Source organism: Dromaius novaehollandiae, chromosome 17 (genome assembly GCF_036370855.1).
Source record: "Dromaius novaehollandiae isolate bDroNov1 chromosome 17, bDroNov1.hap1, whole genome shotgun sequence".
Taxonomy (NCBI): domain Eukaryota; kingdom Metazoa; phylum Chordata; class Aves; order Casuariiformes; family Dromaiidae; genus Dromaius; species Dromaius novaehollandiae.
The window spans coordinates 12,525,085-12,550,029 of NC_088114.1; the positions used below are offsets into that span (position 1 = coordinate 12,525,085).

At 42.1% G+C, this 24,945-nt stretch overlaps 1 protein-coding gene across 1 annotated transcript in view; it reads right to left on the minus strand.

The window, feature by feature from the left end:
- SLC5A1 (solute carrier family 5 member 1) overlaps window positions 1-15,573 on the minus strand; it is a 28,287-nt gene extending 12,714 nt beyond the window's left edge. The window contains exons 1-5 of the mRNA XM_026119196.2: window positions 15,216-15,573; window positions 12,934-13,005; window positions 5,407-5,511; window positions 3,091-3,150; window positions 2,607-2,711 (exon numbers count right to left, since the gene is read on the minus strand). Of these exons, the coding sequence (XP_025974981.2) occupies window positions 2,607-2,711; window positions 3,091-3,150; window positions 5,407-5,511; window positions 12,934-13,005; window positions 15,216-15,302 (429 nt within the window). The 5' untranslated portion in view covers window positions 15,303-15,573. The remainder of the gene's footprint in view (window positions 1-2,606; window positions 2,712-3,090; window positions 3,151-5,406; window positions 5,512-12,933; window positions 13,006-15,215) is intronic.
- Window positions 15,574-24,945: the final 9,372 nt, after the last annotated feature.

Here is a 24,945-nt window from a genome sequence, read left to right on the forward strand (position 1 = left end):
ACAGAAAACATGCAGGAAAAGAGAGAAATGGTAACAACCATGTATAAAGGAGTCCAAAGGGAATCTGATCATCTCAAGGTCTTAGGCACCATCAGACTGTGCCAAAAAATGGCACAGTCAGGAGTTACCTAACCTTGCATATTATATTGTTCATTGGAAAGCACCCTAATGGTTATATTATTAAGAGCATTACATAAGAGCATATAATATTACATTATAATAGAGCAAGGAAGCAGCATATCAAATAACCACCCTGGAAACAAGATACTACTCCTCTACAGAGATAAGTGGAGTAAGTATCACCGCCAGTCAGACTGATAGGCGTGACTGCCTGCCAAGGGCAGGGCAGAAGGTCTTCCTCCTATAGTAATTCTTCTCTAAGCCCAGAAAACGACAAGGGAGTTTCTGCAAAGGCAGCAGTCAAGGAAGTAAAATGCAAATCTCCAAGCTATGTCACAGATTGTCGATACGTGGGTATGTCTGGAGATACAAAGTGCCTCTGGGAAGAGAGATCTGTGCTAACTCCACATAGCATGCCTGTGTCTACACAGCACAGGGAAGCGAGTATGGTCTGGGACAGGACAGTCCTTCCCTTTCCACTTCTGGAGCTGGTTCATCTGGAGACAATTTAGGCATCTCTGCATGGTGCTGCATAGCAGGGTACAGAAAAACCTACTGCGATTTCCTCTGACAGTGCTTGAAGCCTCCAAGGAATCTGAGTGTTCTGTATATTCTGAGTAAAATATGGCATGTAAATCAGACATGGACAAATTCTGCCCCACTTAATAGAGTGGCATAAGGCAACAATGCAGAAGACAGGCTTGTATACTACAGAAATCAGCGCCACGTTTGTACATGTGCCAGGCACTACCAGAGCTGTTCTGGGCAGGAGGGGGAAACGGGAGAAATGGCTGGAAGAAACTGTGCATCAGACTTTACACCTGCATGGCAGAGAGATCCAGATCTGTGGCCACCCCACACACATCGGGGTAGCGGGGTTCATGGGAAGGCGGGATGAGCCCGTGGCAGAGTGTGGAGTCTGCTGCTCTGCAGATCTCCTGGCTGCTGCTTTGCTCTGCGGTAAGAGAGGACTACAAGAGCAGAAGGCTTCAGCCTCGTGACCGCATTGGAAGCTTAAATGGAGATCCTGTCTTGCCTGGAAGACACCCCCACTGAAAAACGCTATCCCATGACCAGATTCTTAGGCATGATACAGGCTGGAAATAAAATATAATAAATTCAGAATCTATATAACACCTTGATGGCCTCATTAAAAACACACTGCAGAACAGGACTGTGAGTCATTGTTTGACTGGATGTGTTTCTCAGCTGCTGGAGCTGCCAGAACACTGTCACGTGCGGCAGTTGCAGGATTTCTGATTACAGTGATTAAGCAAAACAACAGCAAAAGTCACTGATCCTCTCAAAACATATGCAAATCCAGTTCCGGGGCCACTCCCACAGCCCCAGCCTGTTTAATTTATAACCTTTGTAACGATCAGTTATCGTGAAGATGTGAGAATGAGAGCAAAAGGCCAATCTTTTAGCTTAAATTGCACTATTATCACTCAGCTCCCATGCAGAGGGCAAAGAGTAATCTGCCATGGCAACTTCTGAAAAACAACAGATTGAGGTATGCCTGAACTGTGGACTTCTTTAGTGTCTCGGTAGTTTTAAAAGGTATGGAAAGTACCAGGTCTCTTCACTACCTCACAGCAACACATCCACTTACTTAATAAACATTAACTTCATAGCACCTTAAACTCTATAGGAACCACTTATCCATTGAAACAATCTCTCCTCTTCCCTCATTTCACCTTAACTGCTATCATTTCCTTCCCTTGTACTTCTCCACTCCCTTATTTTCTAACCCTCATTCTATTATTCTCTTTTCTCCATAGTCCTTCTGTTCTTTTCCTCCATCAATACTACTTTTGGCATGTTCAAAAGATGATACTAAAAAGGGATAAAGATGAAGTTTAGGGACAAGAATTCCTGCTCCCTGAAAACCCAGAAGCCCTCTCTTCCCTCTCAAACTACGAAGCTTTGCTCACTCCTCTTAGCAGGAGACAGGGCCAGAGGGTCGGAACAGGATGTTGTGTGCCCAGAACAATGCCGAAAAGGTTCTGAGACTATATGGTTAAATAAGCAGCAGACATTGTTTCTCAGAGGATTAAAGCAGAGAAAAGGGTACAAACCGACAAGCTGTGACCTTTTCTTCCACCTGTATCACAGACCCTGAAGACAACAAGATAAAATAAAGTACAAGATTCCCTCCATTCTAACTTGTTTTAGAGGAAAGTATAAGCAGAAGTTAACTTTAAAAAATAAAAAAAAGAAAAATAAAGCACAACAAGCACCTAGAGAAAGGCTTGAGGCAATCTACAAAGGAAAAAAGCTCTTAGGGCTGTAGAACAGATCTGGACATACAATGTCTCTCACTGTAAGAAAGAAAACCCCAAATCATATTTTTACTGCCCCTAATGCAGCCAAGAGCTCCAAATTAGAAACAATTGAGCCATTTATGTATAACATAACGTAAATGGGAGCTTCTTTTCTTTAGATCAGTGTAGGATGGAAGAAATGCTTGAAAAAGCTTAACTTACTGAGATCTTTGTGAAAATGTACAGTAACAGAGAAAGGAGTGACAGGTAAATCTGAATTCGTTTGCCACCAAAACGCTTCTTCAGATATTCTGGCATTGTCACCACCTGCAGAGGGAGAGGAGATAAGGATTCAGACAACGGGAAACACACAAAGCAAGTTAGAGGACGTTCGGTGCTGCTCAGATGCTGTGAGACTGGAGGGCAAGGGGAGGGCAGCTGGCAATGCAGTTGCAAGGAACAACAGCTCCAGGAGTCAAAGGAGAACGAGGGGAGAGCCCCGAACACTCCCCAGCTCTGGTCTCAGACCCGAGAGCCCTCACTGTTCAAATACACACAGATACAATATCGTACAGTTCCTAACATGCCCAGATCTCTCATCCTTCGTAATGGCTTTGCAATATTCGAGACCTGATCCACAAACAAGAGGCGAGAGAAAGATTAAAACAGGCAAAATAGAAAATCATAACATAGTGTTTCTACTTACCCCAGCTTTGATGTAGATGGGTACAAACAGCCATCCCAGGGCAACCACAAATATCAGAGCCTGCAGCCAAGAAAATCATAGCTGAATTAGCCTCCTCTCTCCAGACAGCACTCCCTAAGACCATTTCTCAGACATGATAGCAGCTAGAGACCACTGAAACCATGCAAATCTGGGACTGAAATCCTGGCCAAAAAAACATTTAGGTATTACAGAGCCTGGATTTCATGCTAGGTGTCCCAGAGTAGCACACGTGATAATACACTTAACAAAACTGCTGATTCCTGCTCACAGGATTTCCCTCTGTCATCAAGGCACAGCTCCACTAGCAGCATCAGACTGCCCTAGCCTTCCTCGGAGCAGGCTCAGGGAGCATGGTGGTTAAAATGAGACGGGCCCAGAAGACTGCTGTTTCTGGGAAATATTAAGGAAGGTGACGGCAGCTACCTGAGACCTGTTTGTTAGCTTCTTGATCCCAGAGTCGCCAGTGCAGGATATGTTCCCTCTCCTGAATCAGGTATGCTGCAATTATATGTTGTGATCTCTGCTAACTTAGGTATTGGGAAGAGTAGAAATTCTGATACCTCCTTAAATGCCTTCTGCAGTGGGTTTTTGTGTGATGTCCTGACATTTTACAAGACACAGTATGTTACAATACCATATACTGTATAGGATGTACCACATGTGTTTTGTAAAGTATTTCATATTTACCACATTACCATTCTGTAATATATTTTGTATTACATGTATTTTGTGCACTATGGATTCTACTGCATTGCAGTGTCACCGTTTTCTGACTTAAATGGCTAGCAAATGCTGTCTCATACAGAGCTGTACATATTTAAACAGACAATATAAAACTAATTCTGTGTTTTAATTATATCTTTTAAATTCTGTCCCTAGACCAAAAACACAAGATGGACAAGAAATATTGGGTCAGCTTCTACTGTCATACTAATATAAATTAGAAATAATCCCAGTGGAATAATACCGATACACAATCACCATAATAGTCACAATATTTCTTTCAAGAGGAGAATCAGATTATAGAGTCGAAAACAGTATTTCCGCCACGTCTATTAACCTGTATGTCAATTCCACTTTGTTGTAAGTATTTAATGAACTGTCTGTGTAACGTACCTGCTCAAATACGCACATGCATCATTGCTTCTTCCTAAACAACCATTATTGTATGCTGTGCATTCAGTCCATGGAGAATCTCCCAGGAGATGCAGTGTTAGAGACGAATGTGTTTGGAGAAGGATCTGGGTCCTAGAGCTTTGAATGCCACGAAGCTCCAAGCAATGTTTGTTGTGTTTTGTTTTGGTGCAAAGGGAAGGGGAATCAGGTTTGTCACAGTATTAGTGTAAGCAAATAGTGAGAGATGACAGATTAACTGTGCAGGTCTCACAGAGTTTGCTTTTTGCCTTTATCCTTCTCCTTAAGTAGTTATTACAGGAGTAGTTGAGTAGTTGACTATTTGAAGCGACCATCTACTTGTTTACGGAAAATAGCCAGTCCCTCGGGAAGGTATGCTTCTTTCACTGCACAGAACTAAATCCAAGGGAAGTATCAACCTATGCACACTCTTAAAATCCTTGGTGTCATGGCATAAACCCTTCCACGAAGGTAGAGTAAGCAACACACAGGCATCACTATTCACAGTCACAGAGGCTGAGAATACAAGGAAATGGGCTGAATTAGCTCTCACAAATCATTGCACTGCTGCAGTTAAGACTGCTCCTGGTACCACAAGTAGTTCATTTAAAGCTAGCTTGGATATCTCTATCCTATATTGCAACCATAAGCAGAACACATACCTCTTAAGAATGAGGGGAAAGAGAAAGCATTTTTGGAATGCAGGTTAGTGTGAAGCAAGTGCCAAATTTCTTATAGCTTGCTGAGAAATCAAAGCCTCTACAACAATTCCTGTGCAGCAAAGTGCCATCAAAAGTACTGTGGATTACAAAACCGATGCATTCCTCCAGACATCCTGCAGTCTGAAAGTGCTCTTTGTAAGTACCTACAAAGTAATCAAAAGGCAAATACAGAGAAGAGAATCCACCGATTTCTTTGGTTTAAATGTTCTCTAAAAAAAACCTTATTCAATAGAAATGGGTCATCTTCTCCCAGTGACAAAGAATGAGGAAGAAAACGAGCAAAATAACAGAGGCTGTTGGCAATTACAGGTCTGTACAGAAGCAGGCGTTGCCAAGCACAGATTTTGACATCCTGAAATTTTTAGACAATGTTATCTTGATTAACCTGTGCAGATAATCCTAATGTCACAATACGTTCACTCAAAAGCATGCCACTTACATTCCACTCATATCCTCCGGTGGCAATTCCTGAAGATGCTCCTGTTCCTGCCAGGCCCACGAAATGTCCACTTCCAATGTTACTAGCAAACAGAGAAGCACCAATCTGGAAACAGAAAGGATAATAAATTTAGGTTTTAGGTGTTTATTTGGTACTGGGGACTCATGCCTATCTATCAGGAGATGATCAGAATGACTGACAACCATAATCACCCTGACCTCTTTTAAGATTCCCTCTTAATTTTCCCCTCTCAAACCTGAGACTCCAGCCATCATCTTGACAACAGTGAGGAATGAATAGGACATTGCATAGATGATCTCCTTCCCCTTGAGGCAAACAGGCTGTGGCACCAATGTAGATTTTCAGATATTTGGAAAACCTGACCAACCGGCATTTGGGTGGCATGCAAGTGATTAGGGGAGATGACTGACCCGCCTTGCTCACAGGAGAAATGATCCCTGCAAACCCGTTTGTAATACTGGCACTGCCCAGTTTCTATGAAGGTTCCACAGACTGTAGGACTAAGCGCATCATCAGTAAGAGATGTACACACTTTGTCCTTCGTTCACTTCTAGTCAAAAGATATTAAAGTAGCTGAATTAAATTCTGGAAGCTGAGAAGTGTGTTTCCAGAAGACACGAGCAACAGCAAATCAAGGACTTGTGTTTAAGGAATGCTGGTATTTCTAAGACCCTCAAATCTTGCACTGATCCTGCACACAGAACAGTGGGGAGAACATAGGAACTGCTGATCAGAGAAAGACCGAAGGGAAAAAAAAGGTTAAGGCAGGCAGGAGAAGCTCACAAAAGGTCCTCAAAAGATTTAATTCTTCATCAAATAACTCAGACAATGGGAAAAAGATGAAGAGAAATGGAAGCATTAAAGGCAGCAGAAATGCCAAACCATAATCTACAAGGTCAGAAACTGAAGCACGCAGGGTGAAAACTTGAGCGAGGAAAAGAGGTTGGCTTGGATATTGTAGGCAGAACACATGTGAGCTGAAGTAGTTCTGTGAAGTGAGTGAACCGCTCTTTTTATTCGCTCCTATTTGTTCTGCATGCCCTCTGAGAGCTACAAAGGAAAAAAAAAAGAAACTGAGTTTAAAAGAAAAGGAAAACATACAGAATGTAGGTGAAAGAAGCTCTGCTGACCAGTTTATAATGCTTTTGTTCAATGTGGACCCCTCATGTTGAAAGAACCCAAAATGCCTTAAAAAGCTTATTTAGAAGTAAAAATCCAGGAACTTGCATCTGGCACACTCTTCTTACACAGCCACTAAGGGCAGGCAGGCAGCTAGGAAATGTTTGCAGTTGCTTTACAAAAGGGAGAGGTGTTCCTTGTCTGGAGGTCTCCACCAGGAGATGTTCAGGGTCCTAAAATGTATACAAAGGGAATAGCTACAAATTTCCAGGTCTGCAATCACTGCACTGGGTTCCTTGGCATCGCAGTAAAAATAAAGGCAATCTTTCCAGGAGCACAGGGAAGCTTGTCTGAGACTCAGGGGAAGAGGCATTTCATCACAGAAACGCACCTCTGAAGACCAGACTTATTCTACAGAGCTATCCCACAGCCCTGAGCAGCACCTACACTCCTCTGCTCACAAACCCGATCTCTAAGGGCAAGACAGGGTTTTCTCCCCCATCCTGTATGCAAGCTATACTGTACAAAAAAGCTCAGCAGAGGATTCTATGATTTCTTTTCTAAGCTTACTTTTTCCTCCTTTCCCTAGTCTGATCTCCTGAATTTTTCCAGTCTTTGTGCAGACAAGCAGTTCTCTTGCTGTGACGGGGAATTTCTCCCCCTGAGTTCACTCAGGTCTGGATTTCTTTGCGCGTTTCTAGAAGTCGGTTGTGCCCTACAGAAATGTAACCTGTTTGTCATATCACAGATGTTTCTACAGGAATGATAAGTGCTGCAACATCAGTGAATAAGCCAGAAAGATCACTGGTATTAACAAAAACTTTTGCTGCTGGCCTCTCTGCGACATCAGCCGTGTTTTCCCCATAATGATTGTGAAGAAACAAAGATCATTAATACTGGCCAGCAGTAATGTCGTCCAGTGTTTTCCCTGGAGATGAATAATTAAACTTAAATCTAAGTTATTAGAAATGCAATCACCAGAAAAGATTAACCACATTAATCTCTGATTTTATCTAATGTGCTCCCTCTCCTGCTTCAAAAGCTTAAAATGTACTGTAACCAGGTTCAAGTAACAAAAGCAACTAACGATGAACTCCGAGAACGGACAGCTACAGCAAGCGCGGGCTCACTGCCTGAAAACACCAGCCGGGACACGCCGTAGCATTCTCCGACACTGCTGTGTTCCCAGCTTCACCCAAAGCACGCCTGTATTTTAACAAAAACACAAAACCAGACCGAATCAACACAGAATCACCAAGATGTCTGGGGCTAGCACAAGGATGAAGCAATGTGAACGCATGTATCTGTCCCCTTCCGTCTCCAAATTTCCTTCTCTGAATTAGGGTAGACTCAGCGCAGTAAAAGTGTAAGCACAACACGTAGTAATAGTGGATGCAATTTAAAAAATGTTTTCTGGCGTTACGTATACATGGAAGAGTAGAGCTCAGCGTCAGAACAGGAAAAATACATTACTCTGAAAACCGCAGCAGAGCTAAAGCAGGAGGAGCGCTCACCAGCTGCCCCCGTGCCCCGCTGGCGGCTGCTGCCGCAGAGGCAAGAGAGGCTGCCAGCCTGCCACGGCGGTTTAGAGGAAGGGGGAAGAAGGCAGATGTGCTGTGGGCCCAAAACGTCTTGTTCAAGAACCGGCTGTTGCAGTATTTTTATAAAGAAAAAGCCGATTACGGAAACTGCCTAACGTGCCGTCGGTAGGTGCTGCAGCGCACCAACGCGTGACCTGAAGAATGTGGATTCTCAAAAGGCTGCAGATAAACATTAACACTGCTCCCTCTCCACCGGGCCAGCACTAAGGGCCTCAGTGCTCCCAGCAGCAGCGATCGCTTCTCTGGGTGACAGAGGCAGCAAACCGGTAAGATGGGCTTTTGCCCTTTGCTGGGCGAAGGCAGAGCGCGCGTGGGAGGAGGCGCGACAGCCGGGGCTTGTGCTGGGGCTGCTGCTTTCCCCGGGCCCGGCGAGAGGGCAGGTCCCTGCGGGAGCTCCTCCAGGCGCGTGGCCGTGCGTCCGCGAGGACGGGCTGAGGCTAGGGCACGACAGAGGGAAACCATTTTCAAGAACTGTTAACTCTTCTCAGTGAACACGTTGAGTGACTTGCTTTTACAAACCGGGTCTAGGAGGAAACAAGAAGATGAAGGTTGACTGAAAGGAACAAAATCTGGCAAGCTGAGCCCGCCTGCGGCAAACGTGGAACATTAACTCCTTTAAAATCCTTTAAGAGGTCAGGTTTTAACAGGAGTTCTCTGCTCAGGAAAGTACCATCGCACTGCGGACAGATGACGATCACTGTATTTTCTCCATGTTATTCATTAATCAATTCACCTTGCTCTTTTCATGAACTTGGGATGTGCAGACATCCTGGCACTCCCTGTTTCAAACCGCATACGATGCACTCTGTAAATCAGCGGTCACTGCAGCACCAGTTGGCAGGCTCTGCGGGTTGTGCCTGTCCATGGCTTCGCACCTCGCTGCGTCAGAGAGGCGTCCGCATTTAGCCCTCTACGGAACAGCGCAGTGTAGAGGCTCCCTGGCAGCAGCGTGCCATCCCTAGCCTTACTCCATGCTACCCCTGCTCCTACGGATCACTTGCAGGAGCTGCTGCTCACACCACTCTTCCCTGGACAAACTTCGCGTTTCTCTGTTTGAGGACTGCTCCTTTACAGTGTCCATGCTTTTCGTTAATTCTCATCTGTTCCCTGTAACATGCGCCTTTACCTAGATTGAAGGATATAACTTTTCCTATCTGAGTCTTTTGGGATGACCCTTAGCCACACGGGAAAAACCAGTGCACTGCTTCGTACATCTCTGAAATCTCGCTGCCGCTCTTCTGAGGCTCTGAGACCCAAAGAAAGAAGCGTAGGTTTTTATTCTGCTCTCCTAATTACTCTGCAAGTTCTATATGTTGCAACATTGCTCAATTAAACAACATTCATACACTTCCCATTTCGCTAAGCAAAAGAGATGGATATATGGTATATACCAAGCACGATATATAGTATATACCAAATGTGCCTAACAGCTGCTAGAACAACGCAGCTGCCAAAGGGCTGGTCCGATACCTTGGGCACCTTCATCTTCCCAGACACAGGCAACGTTTCCAGGCTCACTGGAAGATTTTGAAGCATTCTGTAGGCACTTGTTTCACTAAACTTTTCCTTTTCTGCCACAGCTTCGCTTTGATTATTTTATCAGTCGTTTTACGCTGAAACTACTGATTTCTTCACCATTTTTTGTGTGGAACATGATAAAATAGATTAATTTCTTAGCCCACTTCACCTAGGGAAAGGAAGCACAACTCTTATTTGTACCTGAGCTGCCTTTTGTGGCTACTCCCAGTAGTGTCAAATTCAGCAAGTGGGGACAATTCTGAGAACGTGTAAAATTGAACTGGACACAAACATCAGACAAACTGTGCCAGTTGTCAGTTTTTTGTAAAAAGCTCAGTTGGTTTTGGGTATTTAAAGAGCCATACATGTCTTTTCTGAAGACATTTCCCTCAAAGCCCAAGAGACTGGAAGCAGTTTCTTGAAGACTCTTTCCTTGATTTTTGTAAAAAGCCTGTGGAAAGGACACACAATTTCTCACCATGAAGATTAGCACATGGTAGATTTAAAGTTCCAGTAACCAGTGAGAATGTAATTATATACCCTGACCTTTAATTAACTATTAGAGCTACTGAGTCAATTCATCCATTGCACAACAGCAGTGATTCCAGCGAAACAGCACAGAAGTGCCCACTCCCTCAGCAGCGCAGCCCAGGGCGTGCAGTGAACTGGATTCTCTGAGGTACCGAGCAACCTCCACGGCCGCTGCTGGAGCCAACGGTCCGAGCCGAAGCTGGGCGGATTTGGACCAGCATAACCAAATTGCTCTTACTTTATACAATGAGAAACTGAAGCACAGTCAGGCAAAGTGATTGACAAACAGTTTCACACGCAAAATCATCAAAAGCAGGACTAACATTCAGTCCTTGACTGCCAGTCTTCCTCCAGTCTACTAAACCACAGCTATTACATCATTTAAGTGAACAGAATCCCCTCCCAGATTTGTCAGTAAGAGATCCTGAATATATCGCTAAGAAGCCTCCTTCCATTTGGGATCAGCAAAGCTGCCTGTGGCTGCTTTGTAGAGCACAGAACATGGCACGACCACTGAAAAATACAATCAAGTATAAGTCAATTCAGTTTGTAGCAAGTTTGTGGAAGTGTTTTTTCCATTCTCTGTTCCAGAAAGCAACCAATTAAGTGGCAAGAGTCATTACCCTGAAATCACAGGGAGGAAAGCTGATAGATAAGAACCCACTTACAAAACACCTTCCCCAACCCTGTCTCTCATCTACAGACTGTGGAAATATATCTGTGTTTTCCAGAACTACTTCAGGTTACAATCCCCCCTGGCTAAGTCGATGCACAAAAGTAGTAAAAACGTACACGTAACATTAGCTGTGGCAGAACTGAGATGACATCTTTGACTGAACTTTCTATACTTTCATTGGCTTCCTCGACATTCCAGCCCAGTTTGCACTGGGATGGATGGATGTCCTATCTGCTGAACAGTGGGAATAGGTATTTTGAAATCTCTTTTTATCCCAGGCAAACTCTGACTCGGTATTTACCTTGTGATTTGAGTGTTTGCCATTTGTTTATCTTAGGCAATACCAGGAATAACAACAAGAAGGTTTTATTTTTATGGTCCAGAAAGCCGTCACTGGCATTCCGAAGGGGAGGACTGAAGGGGTGGCCTCAGGGTGGCACAAATGCCCAACGCTGCATCCCTGCTGAGCTCCTGCAGTTGGGGCAGGAGGCGGAGATGATCCCAGAGGCAACTGCTGCACCGTAGCTCATCCCTTCTCTCCTCTCGTGGGAGGAGGGGAGCTTGCTGCAGTTGTGTTTTTGTGTTGCCAGAGAATTGGGTGTTAGATAACGATTCCCTGGGTCTTCAGGGAATCGTTAGGGACAGGAGGATTTTTATGGTGAGCCCTCCCTGCCTTGCCTCTTTCATCTTCACGTGCACCTGCACGAAAGAGTAGCAGCAATTCATTTTCACCCGTGACAGGTGTATAGAATCGCACACGGTTAAAAGCAGCCCATTGGTTACACTGACAGCCAAGTAATGCGTTTTTTATTCTAGAATTATGGAAGTTGCCTTAAAATACTTTGGAAACTTTTCTTTCCTCAAGCTTCCTATGGAACCTGAATTTTCTTAGATCTGCTCTACCAAATAAGGACACCTTCCACTGCTTTTAGCCTTTTAATCTTTTTATGCCATTAAAAGGGCAACCCTGATCCCTTCTAAAGACAGACAGCAGCTCCCTGAAGTACAAGAAAACTGAAAGAGATGTAGGCGTTTCTGCAACTTACTTTGAGAAAATTTGTAAATTTTTAGAGAACAAATATTTACTCAGGTTTTTTTCTCTCTCCTCTGATCCTGTAACTGAATCCATGTGAGTGGAATTTTCAATCAAAAATCTTGCTGAAGTGCAAAAACATTTTTGGGAACTGACTGCAAGGTCAGGAATAGTCAGGATTTCCGTCCAAGCACATGGAAAAATGGCTTTAAAAGTGCCATATTGGTGACACGCAAAATGCAGATTTGTCTAAGTTTTCTGCTTTTCCAGGAAGCCACACTGAACAGACTCTCTATGGTCGAGAAGAAATAGATGAGTGTTTCTAATAGCAGTTCTGCTGGAGCCCTGCTGGATGGCTACAAGCACATCGTTTGCTGTCTGTGACTCGGCTTCTGCATCTCTGAAGAGACTACGGCTTCACAGAAGACAAACTCAATGTAAATCACAGATAATCTTTAAATTTAATCATTTACATTTAAGTTTATATTTTACCAATAACTTATCATAATCTTTCCAGGATTTCATCCTTGTACAGACCAGAACTTTCTGCCAAAAGTGAAAATAAAAAAGCAACACCAGGAATAATTTCAGTAAATTGATTCTTCCCTGTGATAATCTCACAATGAGCCAGCTACTTTGAGTGCAGTGAACGTAATAAATTCAAGACATTAAAAAGTTTTTAAATGGGCTGACTTGCAAAGCACTGGATTTGTCTGCATCACCAATGCATCTAGGCTCAGACAAGTTAGCCATGCAATCGGAGCAACTCAGGGCTCAGCAGAGATAACTTCCCCAAGACTTTTCCCTACTTATCAGATGGCTTTTGTAGTGCAGTTAGGACTGTATCGCTGTGCCTAGAGAGAGAGCTTAAAGCTGGGTTAGGTGCCTCTACACTGCATAGTCATCACAGTCTCGACAGTATTGAAGAGATACTTAATATTTAGGGACTAGGCGTATTTATACGCAAGTGGCTGCATATACACATGCCTACATCTATTTTATATACACACAGAATGGATAACACTCACCGGCCACCACACCATGCTCCGTCCAGCCAGAAAGAATCCGCCTACCGTCCCACGGTTGGTTGAGTACATAGCCTGGAAAGAAAAAGAAAGAATGACTGACTCATATTTTCAAGTCTAATAGGCAAGTTATGCAAAGACTAATGATAAAGAACTAGGATGGAGGAGTAAAATATGTGCATGTGTTGTGGGGTAAACTGGAAGACATCAACACAATTGATGTGAAGAACCAGCTGATGATGAAAAAAGGAATACCACTGAACAACGATTCCTATATCTAGCTCTCTGTTAACCATTCAAGCTTCATTGCTCGAGCTTTCATTACCGTAAAACCAAAACATTAAAATTAAATTAAATGAAACATAAAAAAATTGATCATCCAAGCAAGAGCTCAGTGGATAAATTCAAACTCAGCTAAACACTTCATCAGGTGAGCAATCCCTTTGATTTCAGGCCCACAGAAAACTGATTTGTAAGCTGCAAGTTCATGCAAGAGAAAAAAGAGCGTATGCAACTTTTTTATTTATTTATTTATATTATCCAGCCCCAGCAGATCTCTACAAAAATCTGTTTTCTTCTTGTGGTATCAGCAATACACCTGATCCTCTCTGAAGTTCAAACAAAGAAGCCAACAAAAATTTCCTTTTCATGCACTCATTTTGTATTTGCTGGGGATGGGCTTTAGAGAGAAGCTTCCTCCAACTTCTGTTAATGACCCCGATCCAAATATTGGATTCCCATTGTCTCCTCCAATAGGCTTTGGATAGCCAAATAAAGGGAGAAGACTTGAGAAAATTAGCCGGATTTTTTATTCCGATATAGAAGGAGGGAAGTAAATACAACAGATTTATGTTTCACTACACACAACAACTGAATAAGTATTTCTCTCATAAAAGAGGATATTGTTGCCGCAGAGAAGCAGTTCCAGGAATTGCTAGAACATCCTTGTCTGACACGCCACCCATCAGCCCTTTTCTGACACAGAAGTGTAACACAACACTCAAATACAAACGATGGCCAGATTTCTGTGGCAAAGACCAAGCTCCCTCCCACAAGCTACCAAGGTCTTCTGGCATCCTGAAGCTTCAGATTTTTTGCTATGCTTTTAGCACAAACTACCGTGGCTGTGGCCATTTTGCATCCCCAAAGTGCAGAACAAGCACATGCACCTGAAAAGTGTGGTGCTTCTCCAAACATTGCCAGGCTGCTAGAAAGGGAAGTTTGTTTTGCAGCTGACGTCTCTGTCTTGTGAGGAGGACTCGTGGGTTGCTTCTGGAAAGCATAGGAGGCCTCCTCTGACTTCTCTCTCAGCTTGTCTATGGTCAGATGCTTCATCGGATGGCCAGGAGAGCTTGCCCCAAGGGGAAAGGGTGCTCCTCAGAAAGAGCAGCAGCTTCTAAATTCAGTGACATTCCACTGTTTGTGCTTTTATAAATCACGGTGTTGGCCTATTATCTTCAAACACTTCAGCACTGCAGTTAAGCCAACAGGGCAGTATCTGCACTGTGCTTTGTTTTAGGATTAGGCGCTGTTTTCCCTTGCATATTCTGCATTGCCTGGATGGGGGCAGGCGTGCTTAGCTTACAAACTGAAAACCCCTGCCATCACTTGCCGCCCCTGAAACTGCCCCTTCCTCGTAGTTTCCATGGCACCGCTTCCTGCAGTAAGGGCCAGGCTGGCAAAAAAGCCATCATAATCCTGCACTCCAATGGCACCTACAAGCTTGACCCATTTCACTCCTCCACTGAGAGTGGTCTGCAGTCCCCACTTCACCATGCAGTCACCAGCCCAGCCGTAGTTACACCAGGGTCGCGAGCACAGACTGCCCTCCCTGCTCCTTAACTCCACCTCCGTTCCTCTGCCCGCAGCTCCTGCTGCCTGCCGTTTCCCATGCATCACCTCACACCACCAGTTCCCACCGCAGTCCTTTGTTCTCCATTGCCAGACTCCATCTCTTTGCTTCCAGCCTGCTTTCCAGCAGGGGCTCTGCAGGACCTGCTCTTCATTCATCAGCTCTCCTTTCCCACACAAACCCCGAGCACTTCTCCACCTTCCCCACTAGCTCCGTTTACCCACCTGAATGATCACCTCCCCAAGCCACCCTCCCTTCTCCAGTAAATATCCTCGTTTTCCCCACCAGCTACCTGTTAACTATCTCAATTAAGCACCAAGCTCTTTATATAATTACACATTTTAATTTACTGAATTGTTTTCCTAGAACCCTATAAACTACTTGCTCATTAAGCAGAAATAAAAAAATAAAATAAAATAAAATCCAAACCTACCCATAGTCCCACTGCCAGGACTATCAAAAAATAGATGACAATAACAGAGATGTCCGCAGGATTGTTGATCCTTTGGGAGGATTCCATCTTGGCTGCTTCTCTGGCTTTCTTCTTCTTTCTCTCCTTTCCTTATAAGCCTCTTGCAGAGTTCAGGTTAATGATAAACTGCTGTCATCCCCCTACGTCTTACATAATATATAACTTCAGATTCACTTGTCTCCCATGGGACACAAGTTGAAGCTGCTGCTTTTCCTTGGACAGCAATTCCTTCCCTAATATTGCTCCCCTGTAACAGGTGCTGCAGATTTCAGAGGTCACTCTCCCTGCCAAAGGTGCTCAGGGTTTTAACATCTAAGAGCAGATGTCTGAGAAGGAATGAGCACGGAAAGGAGTGGCTTGGCTGCAATAAACCCGCATATCTACCTCACTATGTGTGAATACTTTTTCGAAGTGGTTGTACCTGTAAATCTAGTCATGGAAGATACAATTCTTTTAGATGATGATGTTAAGCAATTACCAGTGAGGAGGAGCAACCTGACACTCAGGGAAAACCCAGGGGTCCAGAGGATGGGACACACTGTGCCATCTCTCGACTCGGCAGGATTGCACAATGGAGAAATAGCCCTGTATTTCTGGGAAGAAGACAACTCAAAGCTGCTTTCATCTCTCTCAAGGATGCAGGTAAAGATGCATGTGAACCACAGAATTCAGATCCAGGAATTTAGCGTGCTGAATTTCAGGATGTTCAGAGACTGTGGTGTTGGCTCTCTCTCCTGTGGCTAATCAGCTTCACATTCAAATAAGTTCAAAGTTCGGCAGTGCTTGGGTCTGCTCTTGTCTCCCTTTATTTGTTCCTCTGACTTCAGAATCAAGCTAAGCAAAATGAATAGCCACAAGGATGTGGGACACACTGCTTATACACAGAGATTCCCAGTCTGTAACAGGGAAGCTTCCCCAAAAGATGCCGGTTATTCTCTCTGTTTGACCGAGCTGGAAGAAATCAGAAAAACGCAGGAAATTTAGAACAAGAGGCGCAGGTGCCAGGAACAGTTCTGGGCTCCGAGGGTACTTGAAAGTCCTGTTCTCTGCTTGATACCAGGAACTTGTCATTCATTTACAGGTGACTAGGCTGCCTTCTACATGTAATGTGTTATCCTGAATTTACACCGGGTGGGACAAGCAATACAGTACACAGAAAGCACAATAGGTTTGATTGATCCTGTGGCTGGTATACGTGACTATTTCCCCAGAAGCTGAAATTGAGGTGTGGCATTCTGTTCATGGGTAACAAACCTTTCCCAGACAAAAATACTCTTCTGTAATTGTGGCTAATAAAGAGTGTCAATATTTAAGAAACCATATTAAAGTATTATTGCCTATAAGAATAAAATAGAAATTTTACTATAGTTCTACACCTATACTCTTATAAAACAATCCTTTCCTCTGATTGTTTAGGCCTCTCTCCTAAAACAGTCTTCAGTTTGTCCTGTAGGCCTGTGGAATGTCAACTGTAAACCCAACAGCAAAAAAATTAACCCTGAAAGCTGCTGAGCATCCACAATTTCCATTAGCTGCAGCCTTCCCTGCTGTGTACTTCAGGGAAAAGAAAAGACTTATTTACTAACCTTAATTATCAGGAAAGAGTTTGCCCGAGATAGGCTGTAGCTGGCCCTTCTTACAAAGATTGACATAGCTCCCTATGTGTCCTTGCAAATAACAGAGTGTTTGGTTTTCATGAATTTCATTTTGGTTTCAGTCTGCAGAGGCAAACCAAAGAAAACACTAGAGAGGGGCATATCTACTGTAATGTATCAGTGTTCTCATCCAGATCTCTGCAAAAAGAGCTTATAGAGGCAAAGAAACACTACAGCCTCCTGTCCACAGCCCCGAATGTGGCCACACCTATAAGACTTCAAAGCATGAAACACTAACTGAGAATCAGGGTCCAAAAAAAAAACAAAAAAAAACAAAAAAACAAAAAAAAACCATGCAATTCACATCTTTGTGTACAGTGCAAGCATTGACTTAATTGTATTTTCTTACCGAAAGCCACAAATCTAAATCAAACATTCTGTACGGAGCACAAAGAGAGGGGTGGCAGCTTTGTTGAGGCTTTTTATACCTCTCCACATCCTCATATCTACAGTCCAAAGAGAATCCTAGATGTGTTATACTCAGCAGATTGTTGATGTACTAAATGAATCACTTCATGGACTGAATGCATATAAATGGTCTTCTCTGAAAGGTCAGCCAAGTTTCCGGATTCAAAAAAGACCAAACCTACCCTTGTATTGTATCAAAGCAAAGATAAGCATGAGGAAGCCAACTGACACGAAGCATAAACTTCACATCAGGAGACAAGGATAGTCTCTCTCACACTCAGCTAGCAACGTGCTTCAGTGGACGTTTTCGTTGTCCTGAAGCGTCTGGACAAGTACAGGGCTCCAATGGCGCAAAATACTAGACAAAATAACAAATAATTTGCTATATCATGGAAATTTCTATATTCTATTATCTCTTCCCTGAGAGCCAGACCAGTCCATTGAAATGAGAGAGAGTAACGGGAATGAGACCAGTGGGTCCAAGTAGCATGACCCGGCGATTGTGTGACCCAAGTCTACGCCGACTGCTCCCTTCTAGATCAAGTCTGATGAAGTTTAGCAAAGCATAAAAATTAAGGCAATCCGCATCTCTGCACAAGTGCTGATCGGAATTAGTCCTCCTATACCTTGAGTACGAGGACTTATAGAAAACAGCATTATCAGCTGTACAGCTTTCAAGAAAGTGGCAGCTACCACAAAGTAACCTGCAGAACTCAGTGCTGCTGACACCAGTGTGCTCTTTTGAACATTACAATAGGAGCATCCCTGGTGCTCCAAGGAGCATGACAAATAAGTCATTCCTACTAAGATTATTGATGATTTCATTTACAAAAGCGCGCACACACATCTATCAAGATCAGCGCTCTCACCAACTGCTATACACCACATACAGTACAAGAGAGTCCCTGGCTCCAAAAAGTTCACAACCTGAATAGACAAAACAGACAATGGATGCAAGAGCAAACAGGTACAGAACAGGGCAGTAACTTGCTCAAAATCACAGAGCGGATTGCTGGCAGAGCCTGAGCGGCACCAAGTGATGGATTTGCAAATGCAAGTACATAACTACAAGGGCTGCCAGAGGCACCACTGTCCCATGGGGCCTGAGGGCAGGCACACGCGTTAAGAAGTTGCTGCAGCTGCCCTGCTGCTGTCATTGTAAGATGGGGTTGTAAATTTTAGAATTACACCAAAACCTTGCTGTCACCTAGCCTAGTCTCTTAAAAGCTTGTGTGGAATGCTTCATTCTTCTCTACCTATTCAATATTTATGAGCTGCAGTAATACTGAAAAAATCACAGAGGTCTGATGCTGTCTGCCTCCAAACGTTTGTATCATCCCTCCTGTAAACAACTATCTTTCATAACTATTATTTTTTCTGATCAGTGCTATATTAGCAACAAACACAATGCTTGTGCATTGCTGAGGAAAAACTGTAAAGGCAAAGGCTTGTAACAGCTCACCACCCTCCGATCATGATGTCAGACTCCCTTCTCCCACCTAAGTCTTCTTCCTGAAGTTGGAAAATGATAAAGTAAATAGTAAATAGACAGGCAGACAGATAAAAGGATGTATTAGTAGGCGAACTACATCCCACAGAGGAACTCCTCTCTCTCCCTGATATTCCTGCAAACAGACTAATTTTTGGGACATTCATCAAAAGTGCTGCCTTATATACAGTAACCCTTGTACAACTGAAAAAAGGATAAAAAAGATAAAAATTTGCAGTTATTTTACTTGTAGAAGGCCATATACTGGATTACGAAAGTCTCTTCTCCTTTGTTGGTTTCTTAGCCAGACACTGTTGAACACAGCGTATCATGGTGACCATATTTGCAAGTGGACAAGATAGAAATTCAAAGACTTGCAGCAAAGTTTTCCTAAGGTGATCCTAATAACACGACATGGCAGTTAGAGGAGGCAAGAGGAGGATTTCTTTTAAACACATCCTTTGATGGCACAAGACCTTTTCCTCTTTGTGCAGTCTTGCTTGAAGTGAGCAAAACTTGGACCTGACAAATTAGAATTAGGTGCAGAAGGATGACAAAAATGATGGAAGCTAAAAAGCGGAATCTACAAAGATGGGCTTACAAGAAGAAAAAAAGGCCCAAATTCCAGTAGGTATAAAGGAAGGAGAAGGAAAAAATCAGTAGGAAAGCAGCTCCCTTTCTAAAAGGATATCAGAAAGAAGGCAAGGTCATTCTATTCCTATTCACTCTGAGGACCATATCAAGAAACATGAAAAAATATTTATCAATAGACAAAAAAATAAAATGAACACTGCATTTCTAGACTAGTTTTCTAATGAAGTTCTCTACTGAAAAGAAATATCAGAGGACATAAAGTAGTTTAAATGCAGATAGCCGAATAGAATTGAAGCAGGTAGATATTTTCAGTTCTTCAGCAAGTGATTTAATTATCTCTGTATGAAAACTAAATATGCCCAGCCCTGTCGTATCTGGGCATTGCCAAGGCTATAAAAACAACAGTCCAAGGACTGTGTTACTTCTATAACATAGGCTAAGAGAGCAATTAAGGTAATTTGATTGCATTTTTGTTTTATTAATGCTTTATTCATTCTTATAATTCAGGAGATTAATGAAGGAAGATTAATGGCAAGAGATGGGTTTCAAATTTCCATCAGGACTAATTAAATTGAATAAAATCCTTAACAGATTAAAAAATCTTCTCAAACCAATCCAGACTGTCACCAGATTTAGCCATCTGACAGCTGGGCAGTTTGTTCCCCATGAGCAACTTCTTAATTCAGTAGCACTCTCATTAAAACAGAAGTGTGAACATAATTTCATAAGCCATATCACGCAATGTATTTATTACCCTCATGATCCAATCCACCATATTTGGTATGTTAAAAGCTTATTCATACTTTTGGGGAGCTCCTTGCCTTTCCCTCAAAACAGTGTTTCCAGAAAAGTATTTTTCCGAGATAGATACATGCTGATTTGTCACTTCTGCTGTCACTAAAATTAAATAATGGAAGAATTTATCCAGAGCAGCTGCATAACCATCACAACATTCACAAATATATTTGCCATTCTCATTTTAGAGATGCTTTAGGAATGAAAATATTTCCACTCCATAAAATACAGAAAAGAAATTAACAGGAGATGAGCTGCTAAGACCTTTTGCATTGAAATCATTCTCCAGTTGTTCAGGTGACCTAATGAAAACCCTAGCTGTTCACACTTCATTTCGTTTGAAATAAATGTAATCATTCTAAAACAATGGAGAGCTTCAGGCCTTGTGAAGCTGTTTTAATTGCTCTGCAGTGATAAGACACAGCAAAGTATTACTATTATTTATTGCATTTGATGGATTAATTTGATTAAAGAAATCAAACCGGAAGAGGGAAAAGATTGTAATCCACTCATGTAGGAACCCAATATATACATCCCATCCTGGTGCTCTTCAGTTAATCATCTTGTTTGCACAGTGTTTGGTCTGTAAATTAAATGAGAAAAAAGTCTAAATAACACTGTCATCTTCCCACTGTACAAAATACAATATTAAGCTCCTGGAAAAAACATAAGAACAGAAAACATTGCTGGAGAGAATCCAGAGGAAGCTTTTTTTATTATTAAAAAAAAAAAAAAAGAAAGAAAGAAACATGAGCTGAAAGAAATAGTATTCATATATGGTAAAATTGCTTGCTCCAGTGTAAAAAAAGTATCAGAAAGAGGGATTGGTGAGACATAAAAACAGAAGAATTGCCTGAAATCACTTTTCTATTACTGAAAAAAAGGAACAAAAAAAAAAAGGCCTCAACAAACTAAAAGATCATATACAAAGTACAGATTACAGCTGAGAAAAAGAGAAATGGAAATAATGAACATGGAGAAATCCTTGTGGCGCTGAGTGGAAAAAAATAATATTATCTGAGAACAAAAAACATTGGTAAATAACTGGATTTCTTAAGTTTATTTGCAATGCCAAAAGAGATTTGAGGGCTTATGAAATGAATTTAATAATTCATATTTTGCAGGAGATTTAAATGATGCATGTGTAAGATCAGCCTGACGCAGTCTTTGGATAGATTTCAGTCACTACTTTGTAGAAAGGTGGACATTTCTAGAGGGAAGTTTAGCTCATGAACCTCAAAGAATAATAGTTTTCTACATTTGATCAATACAGGAATTATTTCAGTGTGTGGTATATATGTTTGCCAGTATATGTAATACGTTTATGGACATGAGGATTTTCCTGTGTACATCCGAGCGGCGGCGCATGATGAAACGATGACTTATGGATGGGTGTGGATGTTTCCGGGATTTTGACTGAGGCATGAGGCAGCTGCTTATGTTTTCAGATGAGTGTTTGACAGTACTGATGCATTAAAAAATGCTTGATCTTTACAGCTGGCGTGAAATTTGTTTCCTCACATTATATGACGTAATGTGCTAAACTAGAAAGACAAACAAACTGAAAGCTAATCTCTCTACAGTAAGGAAATTCTTCCAAATGTCTAACTGTTGCTAACACAAATCAGCTCTCCCAGTTTTGACAGTGCTAAATCCTGAAGGCAGACAGGTTGCTGATGTTTAGACATCATGCTGAAAACTGTGCTTGGAAAGCTTTTAATTTGGAACAGTGCTTAAAGTAGGGGCAACAGTCAACAAGCCATTAGCATTCTCAAGGTTACTGACACTTATTTTCTTCTTTGTTAAAGGACAGAGAAGGGAACAGAAGGCTGATTACCACCTAAAGAATGCACTACTCAGACACAAGAAGGAAAATATTTAGGAATTCAGGTTTCAAAAGCCGTATCTTTCCTGTTATCTGACAATTCAAAACACCCAGAGCACCTGGCTAACTGGATGAGCAGGTATTCCCCAAACCGCTACAGAAGGTAGAGGATACAGAGAGTGGAAGTGATACTCAGTTACGGATATTCTCCACCACAGGAAATGTTCTTCAGGGACAAAAATTCCTGAAGCTGTTCTGTGCATCCCCAAACTAGCCACCCCAGGATTAGCAAAATATGAACAGAACATAAAATCAACATTACATCCCTCTTTCTTTTTCTTCAGCTGTGTCAGGTTTTTGGTCCAAGATGCCTGTATTGGATAAACAATGAACATTTCTCCCCAAAACGGTCTTTAGAGTAATATTTTTCATTTACCCAATCCACTGCCCAGTCTGTAGCTCAAATCTAAATGTACCTACTGTATCATGTATCCAATTATTCAGTTCTACAACGTTAAATGAAAACAAATCCAGGGACAGGAGAGTTATGACAATATTAGAAGGAGGGGAGGGAAACTCTTGAGTCTGCATCACTTCCCCCAGCCAACATAAAAACTGTCATATTATTTTCAAAGGGATTCAGCAATTCTAGTTTTCCTCTCTAAAGCCACAGAAGCAAACTACTAGGAACTAGAAACAGGAAACCAATAAAAGCCTAATAAAGAGTACTTTTAGTAGCAAGACATATCAGCTTCATCTATTTTCCAGGTAATAGTGATGAAATAAAAAACTCTGATGAGCGCTGATAGCTTTTGGCAGCCCCTTTAACTGCCAGAAAGCTCAGGGCCCAGCGTCATTTATAATGGATACACAGAATAGGCCACAACCAAATCTAACTTACTCAGCAGCTACACATACTCTATTACCTATAGTTGCAGTAATAATTACTTTGCTGTCGGAACATTATCATCACAAGTGCCAGTAAACTTGCACACCCACCAGCTTGCTACACCTGATGCAGTATCTGAAATCTGTATGTGGAAATCCATCAGAAACGAGAACCATGGAATAAAGCTCTTCACAACTTGGGATGTATTAAACAAAGATTATCGATGTGAAGTGGGTGCTAACTGGGCGAGGAAGTTAATTATTTTGTTGACAGGTTCTCTATACATGCTTATAGCAAGAGAGGGTAGTTATCTTTAAATATCTTTAAATAAATGTTTATCTTTAAATATATTTTACTTACACAATATTTCAGGCGTGGAGTATCTGTGATTCACGTACAGTTACAAAGCAGAGTATACTATTTTTAAGACGGGTGTGTAAAAACTGGAACATGTTTTCCAGATTCACTTAGGAAATTCCATGTCTTCAGAACATTGTTTACCAGAAACTCTGCTAAGGACTGTAAAACCTATGGTCTACTTGGGTAGGTCAGGTTGAGTACCAAAACCACCCCAGATTAGAAAATAGCTTCCTTTGCCATCCAAATCGATCACATGCGGGGAGGGGAATACATAACATTCAGAGTACAAGCTCACAGTCTAGTTGCAAAGGCTAGTTCCAGAATAGCAAATGCCTCTTCTAACTTCTCAGGTGTTGGTGGTGCTCCTTTGAGCTCATGCAAAACAGGCGTGAATGTTTTGGCAGCGTCATGCAAAGATCACTGATAGAATGAGACCTCCACATTCCAGGACACTCTGGGTGTGGTCCTGAGGGACAATTAGAGCTGGAGTTTCCTTTTGTGCTCACAAACAAAATTTGATTTGAATACTTTAGAGAGTAAACAAACCATAACACTTATATTGGATTTTGAAGGCTATGCAAATTAGGTCCTTTGGTTGTAAGGAAAAACAACACATGAATGTATGTGCATACGTGCTGGAAAACCATACATTTGTAACTTCTGTTGGAATTCTTTCCTAATCTAGAAACATTCATTTTTATACTCTGTTGTCACTTAGAAAAATTTTAAGAGGCTTTGTGCATATCAGCTTTCACGAGTTTCTCTAAGAAAGCTGAATATCTAAATGCGGAAATACACAAAGAGCCATTTTTATAAATTCATTCATTGGACATGACCTTGCTCAATGGAAACTTTTTCTTTATGTACTCCTCTTTTCAGAGATCACAAGCGGTAGAGAACACTAATCATTCTTGTATAACCACAGGACACCAAACTGATTAAGAGTGGCTATTATTTTACCACTTGTTAATGATACATTGAAGTCCAGCACAACTGGCAATGATAGAAAGAACACTCATTTTATCATGTAAGACTCATTTTATCATGATCAGATGTTTCAGTGAATCTGAACATAGATTCCTCAGATGATGTCAAAACTGAGGTGGTTATATGAACAAAATGACTATTAAATAAAATTCATCAGGACACTCTTGTTCAACATTTTGGAGACAGAAGGAGATAGCTTTCACTGTCAGAGGTAAAAACAGTAAAGCAATGATCCATAACAGCCTGTAGTCTGACAGAAAAGTATCACCTCCTGTCAGCAGGAATCAATAAAAGCTGGGACCGACAGTCAAGGTAGTTCCCAACAGCTGGGACAGCTATGTGAAGAAAGACTGCTACTAATACCTGTGCATCCACAACCACTGCCCAAGAAACACCCAAATGGCTGGTATCATCTCCCAAATTGCAGTGGTAGCTTTTAAGTCTCAAACTGTCTGAAAATCGAGCAATGGTAGTCACAGGTCCAAGGCTTCCTTTCCCAGTAACCAGCGGCTGCTCAGTGCAGGTTGCTCGGTTTGCCAAATAAGCACTGGGCTCCCCACCCGATAGTATAAATGTCTCTCCCATTCCAAAGTCCCCCTTCCACTGGCAACTTCTGTACACTTGCAGAACAGCCCCGTGCTACAGACGTTTCTGTCATATCGACACTGTGAATACTGACAAATTGAAGT